Source organism: Tasmannia lanceolata, unplaced genomic scaffold, assembly GCF_043159265.1.
Source record: "Tasmannia lanceolata isolate RefF3 unplaced genomic scaffold, GAP_Taslan_0.1 ptg000002l, whole genome shotgun sequence".
In the NCBI taxonomy this organism is placed as follows: domain Eukaryota; kingdom Viridiplantae; phylum Streptophyta; class Magnoliopsida; order Canellales; family Winteraceae; genus Tasmannia; species Tasmannia lanceolata.
In genome coordinates this window covers 8,997,562-9,011,222 of record NW_027518679.1, presented here as the reverse complement: position 1 = coordinate 9,011,222, position 13,661 = coordinate 8,997,562, and the positions used below count along the sequence as shown (strand labels likewise).

The 13,661-nt window shown below is 40.0% G+C and overlaps 1 protein-coding gene across 5 annotated transcripts in view; it reads right to left on the bottom strand.

Moving 5' to 3' along the window:
* XRCC2 (homolog of X-ray repair cross complementing 2 (XRCC2)) overlaps positions 1-11,955 on the bottom strand; it is a 77,843-nt gene extending 65,888 nt beyond the window's left edge. For 2 of the 5 annotated variants that reach the window (XR_013250475.1, XM_077378511.1), the window contains exons 1-3: positions 11,669-11,955; positions 4,560-4,707; positions 12-175 (exon numbers count right to left, since the gene is read on the bottom strand). Coding sequence is in view for 1 of the 5 variants with exons in the window: in XM_077378511.1 (XP_077234626.1) it covers positions 12-175; positions 4,560-4,707; positions 11,669-11,848 (492 nt within the window). In the remaining 4 variants the exon portion in view is untranslated. The remainder of the gene's footprint in view (positions 1-11; positions 176-4,559; positions 4,708-11,668) is intronic. The other 3 variants (XR_013250492.1, XR_013250493.1, XR_013250491.1) reach the window with 2 other exon arrangements.
* Positions 11,956-13,661: the final 1,706 nt, after the last annotated feature.

The window sequence follows — 13,661 nt, the reverse complement described above, 5'->3', positions numbered from 1 at the left end:
GATGTACCTGCCTTAAGAGCAGCCAAAAATTCGCAACTGCGGTAACAACGGATATACAAGAAGCGTCGCATGCAAGCTCCAAATAATTCCTCATCAAAATGGTTTGTTCGGGCCATCATAGCATCATAATCCCTTGGGGACTCATGTGGTACCAAACAGACATTGTTTCTTGGTTCTGCAAAAATTTAAATTATACTTTAACATGTTTATCTAACACTTTAAAGATTTCTACAAGATAGATAAACAAATGAAGTTTGTTTAATCTAACTGCCTTGATATGATCATCAATGCTTCTAAAAATGTTACATTTTGTGCATAAGGCATGAACTAGGTGACAAACATTGAGAGACATTTATGTTTATAAGAAAATAAGCAAATCTTAATATCAATCCAGCTAACTATGTTCGGTCAAGACTAAGCTTAATGAATGGGATAAAAACAGAAGAGTGGCAAAGGCTGTTAAGGGTGGGGAGGTTCTCAAGTGTCTTGCCAAGTTGGAAGGGAAAGAGGAAGGGTCGCCTAAAAAATCACCTCTTTTCTTGACTCCCCTTTTTTTTGAAAGTTAACATAAGAGTACTTGTACAAACTAATATTTTATATCGCAGGATGGGACTACTGGTCCCGAATGCTTTATGGATATTAATGAAACTTGTCATCTTTCAACAAAAAAAAAAGGTTGCATGTTCCACATATTTCGACCGAAACATTAACGAAATCCCTAAACTACTGGTCCTGAATGCCCAAAGATGAGCTGAATTCTACGCAAGGTCTCAAGGAAGTGAATGCTAAGTTGGAGATCCAATAAGAAATAAAGTGAAGGCAACGTGCTAGAGACAGATAGTTGTAACCATGGTTTTAAATTTCGGCCGAAGCATTTCGTTTCCGCCGAAATAATCGATTTCAGCTGCTGCCAAAATGAAATTCACTTGCATTCAGAAAAAAACCATATTCCCTCGATATTTTGGGAATTCACCCAAAGTTTAGGGATTTCGTTAATGTTTCGGTCGAAATATGTGGAACATGCAACTTTTTTTTTTTTTTAAAAGATGACAAGTTTCATTAATATCCATAAAGCATTCGGACCAGTAGTCCCATCCTGCGATACAAAATATTAGTTTGTACAAGTACTCTTATGTTAACTTTCAAAAAAAGAGGGGAGTCAAGAAAAGAGGTGATTTTTTAGGCGATTTTGGAGCTCCCTCCCTAGGTCGATGGAAACCCTAGGGAGGGAGGCGTTTTCTTCCCTCTCTCTCTCTCTCTCTCTCTCTCTTCCCTATTTTGTCCCTCTCTCTCTCTCTCTCTCTCTCTCTCTCTCTCTCTCTCTCTCTCTCTCTCTCTCTCTTCTCTTCTGTCTTTCCCTCTCTCTTCATTTTCTCCCCCATCTCTCGCTGATCTTTCTCTCTTCGATCGATCTCCCTCTCTCCTTTCCTGATATCTCTTTCTCCCCCTATCTTCTTTTCTTTCACTTTTCTGATCTCTTCTTGTTCTCTCTCTTTCTGCTTTTTCTACTCCCCCCTCTTTCTTCCTCTCTGATCTTTCTTTCTCTTAGATCTATCTTTCCTATTTTTTTATCTTTCCCTTTCTCTCCGTTCATGGGCAAGGGAGGTGTTAGTGGCCGGATGGTGCCCGGAGTTGGGCAGATCTCGCAGGGGATGCAGCAATGGTGGCTAGAGGTGCGAAATGGCCAGATCTGGATCCGAGTGGGCCGGATTTATTGGGGAAAGGATCGGATCTGGGTTGGGTGGATGGAGAAAGTGGGCTGATGAGTTGTCGGAAGTGGTGGACGCGGGAGGAGTGTGAAAAAGGGTGGCCAGATTCAAGGGAAAAAAGGAAGAGATTGGTTGTGGAGGGTAAGGATGGGGTTTGATCGAGGTGTAAGGTTGGGGCTAGAAGGGTAGGATTATGGTGAACAATGGTGGGCTCTAGGATTAGGTGAAAATAAGGGTAGGATTAGGATTTTAGGTCCTGGTGAAGCTGAAAGGGAAGAAGTTAGGGTAAAAATGGTGGTCTCTAGGGTTAGATTAGGATTTTGGCTTGGTGGTTTAATGGGGATCCCCCGGAACGGGCGGTGGCGCAAGGTGGAGGCCGCCGATGATCGGATTCAATGGATTGGCTGTCGTGCACGGTTAGAGGCGCACAATAGCTTTAGGCCTTTGAACGGGATCTTTAAATTTTAAATTAGCCGGCTAGAAAGTGGTGGAGCAGTTTGACTAACGTGACAGGTCACAGCTATGATTTGATGGGGTCTACAAATATGGCACTTTCATATGAGACCATTGTGCAATGTAAAGGAAAGGAAGGGGAAATGGTGAAGGCATTTTCAGCTGGTAGATGAAGAATTCGAAAGGGAAGTGAAATAGGTATTCGGCAGGGTGGCAGCGCATGGAAGTGTAGAACTCGTTGTAGTGGTTGACCCAGAAGATCATTTTTGGCTTTTTACTGGTCTAGGAGCATGCACCCTTAATTGATTCTACGTAATGCAAGTAGGGACCCCTGGTCCCCAATGTAATCTTCATAGTATCAATGAAATTGTCAATTTTCAAAAAAAAATATTAGTTTGTACTTGGCTGGGCATACCCAGACCCAGTATAGAAAATGAAAACGAAACTTTTATTAAAACTAGTAAAATATCCATCATCAAATAACTTCGAAACTGAAATTAAATTCCTTCTTATTGAAGGTACAGAGAGACAATCCTTAAATATTAGATAACTGCCTGAGAACGTCAAAATGTAGTCTCCTACCGCTTGGACCACAACTCTTGCTTCAGTTCCAACCTATAGGGGAGAAAGACAAATGACATGAAACACAACAAAGAGAAGGAGAAAAACAAAGATGAGGATGAAGGACAACGACACAACACTCCATAGTCCATACGACAACCCATATGAGAGAGTAAATACGGCAAAAGAAAAGAGACAATGCGAGCTAAGAGAGAGAAAGAGAGAGAGAGAGATATTCCAAGGAGATTTGGGGTTTATTGTAAACCCAAATGGGTTTTGCACACAAGAAAGAGTAGAGATAACGAGAGTTGGGCAAGTGAAGAGAAACGTGAATGAGGGAGTTTGAGGGAGATATTTGAGGGAGAGCTAGAGAGATTTTAGGGTTTTGACAAAAGAATTAAAGGGTTTGCCGAGAAACCCAAACTAAAAAAGGAGGGAGAGAAATAGACGCGCGAGAATGAGATGGCATGAATGATAGAGGAACTCTTCTTCTTCTTTCCACCTTCCCTAGGATCTTTGCTCAATTGCTCTGATACTATGTTAGAAATGGAGTATAGGGTTAGAAGAGTGAAGAAGATGGGAAGTCTCCACTCGGGAGCTCCTCATGTAAATGATATATATATAGGCCCCAAATAGGGCAACCAATGTACAATGACTACAATACCCCTAAGACTACAGGTAATACCTAAATTACCCTTTCATGTTATTCAACAACCTGGTATAGAAAGAAACATAGTGGTTGCCATGGATTTAAATTTCGGTTTTGGTCCTAATTCAGCCTTGGCCGAAACGAAAATTTTGGCTGAAATACCGAAATTTTGGCTGAAATCCGGTAAAAGAAAAAATAATTAATTAAATCATTTCATAAATTTCAGCCGAAATTTGGTAAAAAAATTGAATTTCTCGAAATTTCGGATTTCGCGAAATTTCAGTTTCGGTCCCATCCGAAATTTCCGACTTCTGACGAAATTTAAAACTATGGTGGTTGCACAATTCAATCCAGAGGCAAACTATGATAACATCGACTAATCAAACCAACACTAAAAGATCTAGGTACCAAAAACCCCACATTTCCAGCTCTTTGGGACTAAAAACTTCCACACCACTTCAAGAACCAAAAGCACCATTCGAAACCACAATAAAGAAATCCCTCTAGATTTTTTTCAAGCATGTCAAAAAAAACCCAACAAGCATCCAATAAACATAGTGCAATGTAAAGAATAGGCGAGATAGCTTTGCACTATGTAATTTTCTTGGGATGAAAAAAGGGTGATTACTTCCAATGTGTTAGTTGCCCTAAATCTATCTGAAACACTTCCAAAATTATGCTTTTGAGTGAACCCAAATTGAACTGTATAAGAAGCAAGCATGAACAGTGTACTTAGGTTGGGCTAGTTGGTGAGAGTTATTCATGTTGGACCATCTCTCCGCCATTTTATGAGTTCCAATACACTCCAACCCAACTAAACGTATTCTTTTGGCAGGAGAACCACGTGAAGAGCACAACTCAAAGAATATGTTGAACAAAATACAGTGCATAAGGCCATTTAAAAGTGTTATAAAGTGTAAGATACATCTTTTGGTAGGAGAAGCACGTGAAGAGCACAACTCGAAGAATAAGTTGAACAAAATACAGTGCATAAGGCCATTTAAAAGTGTTATCCTCACATTAATTCAAATATTATTCTGTAATTAAAATCTAAATACAGCATTCAACATAATAGTTACTACTGGATCCTTATTAACCCAACTTCATGAACCTAACCACCAAATGATGATGACTATATAAGACTAATCAAAAGAAAAATGTCGAAAGAAAAAGGCGAAGAACCATACCATGAGCCTCTATTATACGGTGCTTTAACGATTGAGATAGGCGCAAGACGTCAAAGCAGCAATCCAAGTCAAAGTACATTACTAAACGTTCCAACCCACCAAAATGGACACCATTCCACTCTTTGGGTAGAACACAATTAATTGCAGCCTTCATGAAAGCAGCAGAACAATTTTCAGTGTCATATTTATGAATATGGAGAAAGAAGTTACCAAATATAAATTGCGAATTCAAATGATGTTACATGCTACTAATAGTGGACAGTGGCCACCAATGATATCCAATAATGATAGTAATGTAGATAAATTTCCAAAACATGGGCACTCAACTGATTTAATCCTTTTGTCTATCACTTGAATAACAGGTGTCTTACAATCATTAGCTTTATCAAGTGTTGTAATAAAATTGCCAAGACAACAATGGATAACCATCACACTCTTGGCATCAACTTAGGAATTTTGCTGAAACTAGGAGTTGTGGGAGGATCAAAAGATTGACAAGCGAGAAGTCATGTTGGATTATGCTCAAAAGAGGATATCGTTGAAGGGCTCCTTCAAGATATTGCCAGCATCACTATAACCCATAGCTATTATCTTTTTGACAGATATAACAGACAACTTCGAAGATTACATCCAGTGATGTTGAAAGCCTTTCAACTCTGGGAAGAAGGTGACTACAGTCAAGCTGTTTAGTACCATTCAATAGATGAAAAACTCCGCAAGGAGCATTCACAATAACCTCTTCATTCAGCTTCCCATTTCATAGCTACTTTCATATGTATAGCTTCATCTTTGCAACTTGTTTCAATTGATATAAAATTAAAAAGTGAAAGAAATAGAAATGCTCAGGACCATCAAGAATCCACCATGTATTAAATTTATTGTGGATGTCTCACTGTTTTCGAAAACCCCTAACCTACCTTTGAAACTCCAACTTAGATTAGCATCAGTACACTTACCAACAAAAAGAGGCCAGATTGCCTAGGACGAATTTTTTCACACTCAAGTGATAAGATTTCAACAACTGCAAAAATTGGTCACATTTTTCTGCAATTTCTGGTAGCTGTCCCTAACTGTTAAACAATCTTTATCTTCAATATGATACATAAGCCTTGACACTGGCTCAACCAAAGCAACATTTTACCAAACTGTGTCCCACGTAGTCCCATACATCTGTGGTGGCTTTCACTTTGGTCTTTTTATCCAGGCAGCCATTTCCATAAATCGCCCCTACCGCAGCTGCCCACTCTGTGGCAACTTCACTCTGCTGGCTCTCACTCTAGCTTTTTTTACCAGGTAGTCCTCTCAACGGGTCGCCCCTTCCGTGACTCGAACAAATGATGTGGTGATTGCACTGATACCAAACTTAACTCATGACAGCTATCACACTAGGTTTTTCTTCCATGTAACCCTTTTCAAGTAGTCCTCTCCAAAGTTCGCCCCTTCCGTGACTCGAACAAGTAACGTATTTGTGCTCTGATACCAATTATAATTACCTAACCAATATGCAAAAAGCCTCAGACCTATGGAGCACGTTAGGCTAGCTCTTTAAACCTGTCCCATACCAGCTGGATCGCCCAAGTCCCATACCTAGGCAGGTGGTAGGCCCCGACCGTAACAAGAGATGAGCAAACATACAAATTTTGGTTAATAGACATCGGAAAACTAGAGATTATGAAAATAACCAATTTAAAGCACTCGAGCGACGAAAAACCCTAGAAAGGAGTTTTTCTCCCCGACTCTCCTATCCCTCCGAACCTTCAAAGAAAATCGGATAGGAGCTAATTTGCAGAAGAAATGGCTATCGAGGAAGAGGGTTCTTAGGTTGTTGCTTTGGGTGAGCCTATGGAAATCTCTTACACATGATGGACTTGCACGTAGCTTGCATGAAGGTGTTGGGATAATTCTTGACCATTGATGTGGCCATGCAAGATCAATGGCCAATGTCACTTGTTGGATGGGTGGAAGTTGGAATAGAAATTTGGTTGGGAGTTGACATAGTGAGGCAACTAAGGGTGCGTTCGGCAACCATTCTTTTGATTCCAAAATCCGGCAACCATTCTCTTGATTCTCATTTTGGAATCAAGAATCAGAATGAATGTTTTTTAATGCTCTTGGCAACAGAATCGTGTTCGGCAAACTCATTCAGAATCAATTTTTCTGTTTTTTTTTACCAGAATGATGTTCGGCATTGGCAAACAAATGGATTATGGTATTTTTTCGGTTGGGTCTAACTAGCAGGGCATGGGCGTAGATTGTGATGGTTCCAACAGGCGGAGATTAAGAGGATTCTGATGACAACGCCTTTCCGACGTAGCAGTTTTGAGAAGCAAATTTGGCAAACATCCCCTCCTTTTCCCTATAAAATTTCTTTTAATTTCTCCATCCCTCCACCTCTTCCGCTTCAACCCAACATCTTTGAGCTTTCTGAAACCCTGAAATCGGCCTCCATATCAAGACACCGTCTCTCATCTCATCAGAAGAAGAATTTTACAAAGAAAATTTTCTCCTTTTGCAAGCCAAGGAGTAAAATGCCAATGGAGTTGCAGAGACCTATCTAATTTTGGAAACGAAGTGTCGTTTCAAGAGAGACCAGCTGATTTTGCATTTGGATGGCGTTTACTTAAAGCAATCACCATCTTCAACACTGTTAAGGAGAAAAAGAGATTTGTCTTCAAATCTGAGGAATAGAACTTGAGAGCAGAGCGGCAGCCGGAGAATCCGTCAACGAGGAAGCTTCAGTCATGGCGGAAGGATTAGGCGTGAGATAGTTAGGTAGAGATATTTGACAGGTCGCTTGAGATGATTGGAAGAGGAAGAAGGGTTTGGAGGTTTGGAGGAGGAAGAAGGATCTGGAGGTTTGGAGGAGGAAGAGGGATTTGCAAAACACGGGAGAAAGACCTTTGAGAGATTAGCCCGATAAACTCATTTTTCCGTTTCCTCGAAGCGACAAAAAGTCGCTCCAGATAAACGTGGTTAAGGACCTTAAAACACATTAAAGTGATACTTCTAAATTAAAAACGAACAAGTTTTTTTCAATGTCTTTCGATTTTGAAAGAATCCCTTCTCTGGAGGGTTGCTGAACACGCCCTAAGGCAATTGTTGCCAATAGTGAGATTGGTGGTGTCTAGGTAATAGACATGATGAGGGGTCTCATCCCCTCCCCTCCCCCTTCTCTGGAGGGTTGCTGAACACGCCCTAAGGCATTTGTTGCCAATAGTGAGATTGGTGGTGTCTAGGGAATAGACATGATGAGGGGTCTCATCACCTCCCTCCCCCCCCCCCACATCTCCTCTACAAATTGAGCTTTCTTGGTCCATTCTACTCATGTACACTCCAAGAGCTTCGGTTAGGTTGTGCAATCCATGGGGAAGCTTTGGTCCCCATCACCGGCGAGTGTGAAGTGAGGAGAGAGGGCCAAAGGGAGGTCCTCGGTTTCAGTTTCCCATAGCGCATATTCGCATCAAGTCAAGCCTTTGTTGTTAATGGCATCCGGTACGTGTTTTTACCTGTTTAGTTTCAAAACCCAAAGATACTAACTAATTGAACCGATTTTCTCTAAGTTTGATCGCCCAAGATCTAATCAAGATGTCCTGGCTCTCTGCGCCGATCACAATGTAAGCTTGATATTCGTGCCAAGTGCAAAAACATTGGACGAGTGGGCAGGGCTATGTAAGATTGAGTCTGAGGGAAGGATTTTCTTTAAATAAATTGTACGCTGCCTTTTTTAGATCAATGAAGAAAACTTGTTTGAGAAAGTGTGTTTTGTGCACAAAGGAGGATTGATCCTTCCCTCGAAGTGGATCAAGAGGTTGATCTTCCCTCTAAGGAGATCAAATCCGTCTGAATCGGTTCGTAACGGATTTGATCTCCTTAGAGGGAAGATCAACATCTTGATCCACTTCTAGGGAAGGATCAATCCTCCTTTGTGCACAAAATACACTTTCTCAAACAAGGTTTCTTCATTGATCTAAAAAAGGCAGCGTACTATTTATTTAAAGAAAATCCCTACTCTAGATAATCCTTATCTCTAAGAATCCTAGCAATACCAAACAACTAAGAAAGCAAACTACAAAACCATCAAAATCTAAACTAATTTATTTAATCCAAGTGGGACCCATCTATGTACGTAACATTCCATCCCCCTTGAATCAACCTTGTCCCCAAGGTTGAATTATTGTTCCACCAGGATCCCAAATCCTATTGGGCATAGTTGATATTGGCTTTTCATGTTCTTCAAAAATAGAGACCGTGATCATTCGAACCCCGCCTTCAAAATCTGATGTGATCCAAGTTGGAAAGAAATCTGATTTTTCATGGTGTGGCAATGAAATGACAGGACGAGCGAATAGTTGAACAAACTCAATATGCTCTTCGGCAGTGTGTTCAACTAACTCATCCTTGTCTCCATCTACTCGAACTTCAACGTTTTCAAGATTCTGCACTTCTTCACCTTTGCGAATTTCCTTGATTAGTATAATGATTTTGTTCAAGCATTCTGCAAATCGCCATTGCTCTTCTATCATTTTCGAAAAAGATGCTTTGATCTTTTGAAAATCTTCACGTACGGAATCCAAAATCTCGCGGGATGTAGCCTTGGCGTAGGACCGACTGCTCTGATACCACTTGTTACAAACCTAAATCAGTCCGCAGCGGATTTGATCTTCTTATAGGGAAGATCAGCCTCTTGATCCACTTCGAGGGAAGGATCGATCCTCCTTTGTGCATAAGACACACTTTCTCAAACAAGTTTCTTCATTCCTTTAATGAAAGACTGCATACATGTTATTTATAGAAAAAACCCTAATCTAGATAATCCTTATCTCTAAGACTCATATGAAAACTAAACAACTAGAGAGCAAATCTAAAAATAAGAAATATCTCAAATAATTTATTTCAGCCAAGTGGGGCCCAGGCAAGCACGTAACATTCCTCCCCTCTTGAAATGAACCTTATCCTCAAAGTTAAATTATTGTAGAAAATAATTTATTCCACGCGGGTCCCAAATCTTGTTGTCCATAAATTTGTTGAACAACATTGGCCTTCCACAATCTTCGAAAATAGCGATCGCGATCATTCGAACCCAGCTTTCAAAATCTGATGTGATCCAAGTAGGAAAGAAATATGATTTTTCATGGTGTCGCATTGAAATGACAGGACGATCAAATAGTTGAACAGACTCAATATGCTCTTCGGCGATGTGTTCAACTAACTCATCCTTGTCTCCATCTACTCGAACTCCAACATTTTCAAGATTCTGCTATTCTTCATCTTTGCAAATTTCCTTGATTAGGATGCTGATTTTGTTTAAGCATTCTGCAAATCGCCATTGCTCTTCTATCCTTTTCGAAAAAGATGCTTTGAGCTTCTGAAAATCTTCACGTACGGAATCCAAAATCTCGTGGGATGTAGCCTTAGCGCAGGACCGACTGCTCTGATACCACTTGTTATAAAACTAAATCGGTCCGCAACGGATTTTATCTTCTTAGAGGGAAGATCAGCCTCTTGATCAACTTTGAGGGAAGGACCGATCCTCCTTTGTGCACAAGACACACTTTCTCAAACAAGTTTCTTCATTCCTTTAATGAAAGACTACGTACATGTTATTGATAGAAAAACCCCTAATCTAGATAATCCTTATCTCTAAGACTCCTACAAACTAAACAACTGGAGAGCAAATCTAAAAATAAGAAATATCTCAAATAATTTATTTCAGCCAAGTGGGGCCCAGGTAAGCACGTAACATTCCTCCCCTCTTGAAATGAACCTTGTCCTCAAGGTTGAATTATTGTAGAAAATAATTTATTCCACCCGGGTCCCAAATCTTTTTCTGCATAAATTTGTTGAACAACATTGGCCTTTCACAATATTCAAAAATAGTGATCGCGATCATTCGAACCCCACCTTCAAAATCTGATGTGATCCAAGTTGGAAAGAAATATGATTTTTCATGGTGTGCATTGAAATGACAGGACGATCGAATAGTTGAACAAACTCAATATGCTCTTCGGCGATTTTGTTCAAGCATTCTTCAAATCATCGTTCCTCTTCTATCATTTTCCAAAAAGATGCTTTGAGCTTCTGGAAAACTTCATGTGCAGAATCCAAAATCTCGCGGGATATAGCCATGGCGCAGGACCGACTGCTCTAATACCAATTGTTACGAATCCGAATCGGTTCGTAATGGATTTAATCTTCCTAGAGGGAAGATCAACCTCTTGATCCACTTCGAGGGAAGGATCAATCCTCCTTTGTGCACAATACACACTTTCTCAAACAAGTTTTCTTCATTGATCTAAAAAAGGCAACGTACAATTTATTTAAAGAAAATCCCTACTCTAGATAATCCTTATCTCTAAGCCGTCTGGATACGCGGATTTTAGAATCCAGTTTTTAGTTTGAAAACAGTGTAAAGGAGGGTTCATGGGGTTCATGATCTGGCCGCTGCATGCTGTCCTAGCAGCGTTTCTTGGATTTTAAGTAAGAAAACCAGGTTTTAGAAATCTCATGACGGGGGAGAGGTTTCTAAAACCTGGTTTTCTTACTTAAAATCCAAGAAACGTGCCAGGACAGCATGCAGCAGCCAGATCGTGAACCATCTTTTACACTGTTTTTAAACTAAAAACCTGGACTCAAAAATCCGCTTATCCAAACGCCCCCTAAGAATCCTAGCAATACCAAACAACTAAGAAAGCAAACTACAAAACCAGCAAAATCTAAACTAATTTATTTAATCCAAGTGGGACCCATCTATGCACGTAACAGGGAAAGGCCAGAAAGGTTGTGGGTTGTCCTTGTGTAGTTATCAAGGATTAAAGAGAGGAATCAGAGGGACTTCACATTGTTCAGAAGTATGTAAAATCTCATTAAAGTTTTTCATTTATATTCACTTAGATACAGTGCCTGCAGTAAGCATTCTTGGAGACTTAAGAGGTGTGGTGTCAGAATCTATCGTTGCATCATGTTAAATCTCTTCCGGTTTTGGGAAAAAAAAAACTAGAACGACCAAACACTGAAGCGAATTATCCAATTCCCAAACGCATCAAGAGATTCGTTGCTGAGAAAATCAGATCAAGCAAAAAATAGAAAATGGAGAAAGAGAGGCAGAAGACCTGTATCAAGATCTCCGATTTAGCAGAAGGAGATGGGCCCACGATCTCGACGACATTACCGAAGCGGAGAGGAAGACGATGAAGAGGAGGGAGAAGCAAAAAGGGGCGCTCTGTCAAAACCCTAGCCAGCATTTCTTTGGCGCTCTCATCGCCTTTAATCCAACCATCTACTGCTGCCATTGAAGGGCTTGGCTTTGCTCAACAGTCGTGAGGGCTTTTCATCTTCGCGGTGGCGCGTAAATACTAAATAGTTGTTTTTAGACCACCTGCGAATTCTTAAATAACCACTTTCTCTACGCTGTTCGGATTGCATAATTATATTTAGGCTCCGTTCACTTGTTTTTCCGGTTCAGCAAAAGAGAAGAAACGGAAGGAAACTGACGTGGCAAGATGGAAAGGAAAGGAAAGGAAACTGTAATGGGAGACATGTTTTCTCGCTGTTCACTTGCCTAGAAAGCGAGGAAAAATATGGAAGAAAAAGAACGAAGAATAGTTCATATCATAACCCTAGCAACGTTTTACCATGAAAAAACACAAAAAAATCTCGAAGAAAATGAAAAAAACAAAGGGAATGGGGAGATTGGGCGAAAAAAAATAATCAAATGAGAGTCAGGGAGGGGAGCACAAACCTTTCTAGTGTTTGCCGGAGGTGGAGCTCACCGGAGAAGGTGATGTAGCCGGCGGGTTTGTCAAGGGTTTCGCCCAGGTAGGGTTTGGAGAGGATAGAGACAGGCGATAGTTTTGACCAATATTTTCCCGTGGGCTTGTGAATATCGTTTTCCCACCGATTTAGCAGGATTTTGCAGAAAAGGAAAATCACGATTCTGTCGGAAAGTATATTTTCCACGTATTTGTTTCAATTTTCCACATCCGTAATTCGACATTCCCAGGAAATGAATTGAACGGCGGAATGTAAGGGTTCCCGAGAAAATTTTGCCTACTTTCCTTCCCTTTCATTTCCCGGGACAACAAGTGAACAGAGCCTTAGGGAAATGATTTCAACACAAACATTTTTTATACAAGAAGCTCGAGGAAAACACCGCCACTTTATTGTCTGAACTTCCATAGGCGGTGAGTTGTCAACTTTACGCCCTGACACACTCAAAGTACATGTGTCAAACGAAATATAGACCATTTTGCCCTTCCCTGCAGCTTCCCAGTACAAGTCAATCATTCTTTCTTTAAGCAGCCCATATGTAATATTTTATGAATTGAGAAGGTTTCTTTCAGCTTACATTTAATAGTCATCATGTAGACCATAAATGCAGTGCTACGATCGAGACAATTCCAAATCCACAAACTATACGATTTACCTACTTGCAGCAGTTAAAGAATTTATGGTATTAAGGTCCCCGTAAAAGAAAATAGTGTATTAAACTCCACTTAAATGAATTAGCGTATGTCCTAATCAAGAGTTGCTAATTGTAAGAATCATGAAAATAGGCCATTTTCATACCTTTTTTTATTGAAACCAAATTATTATTCAACAATATTGAAAAAGCTAATTGTTTCATGTCAAAGGTAAGTAGATTTGTGTAAAGGTAATTAGTTCTTGTAATTGTAATGGTTAGCCGTAACTGATCTGTTCCGTCAAAGTTAATGTCGATGTTATTATAGACGTTAGCGTCGACGTTAACAATTTAAGCTGGCGGGAAACAATATGTGATATGGACTGTTGTTATTTTGTCAGGTTTGCCTTGTATTTTTCTTCTTCTTGTAGCAGAGAAGGGAGAAATGGAAATGTAATTGAGGGATACCCACTGGCATAAAAACCATAAATTTTGTGAAACTTATTTTATTTTTTTTACATCCTTGGGGCTTATAGATGGTGAAGAGTCCCTTCTCTCATGGTTGTTTTGTAGGTGAACTCGTGAAGCTAAAGGATGGACAGTCAATGTAGGGTTTGGATATGAACAAGTATATAAGTAATGCTTTTTCATGGATTGCATCTTGATGGTATACGGACTCTTATATTTTTTGCATGGAATTTAAT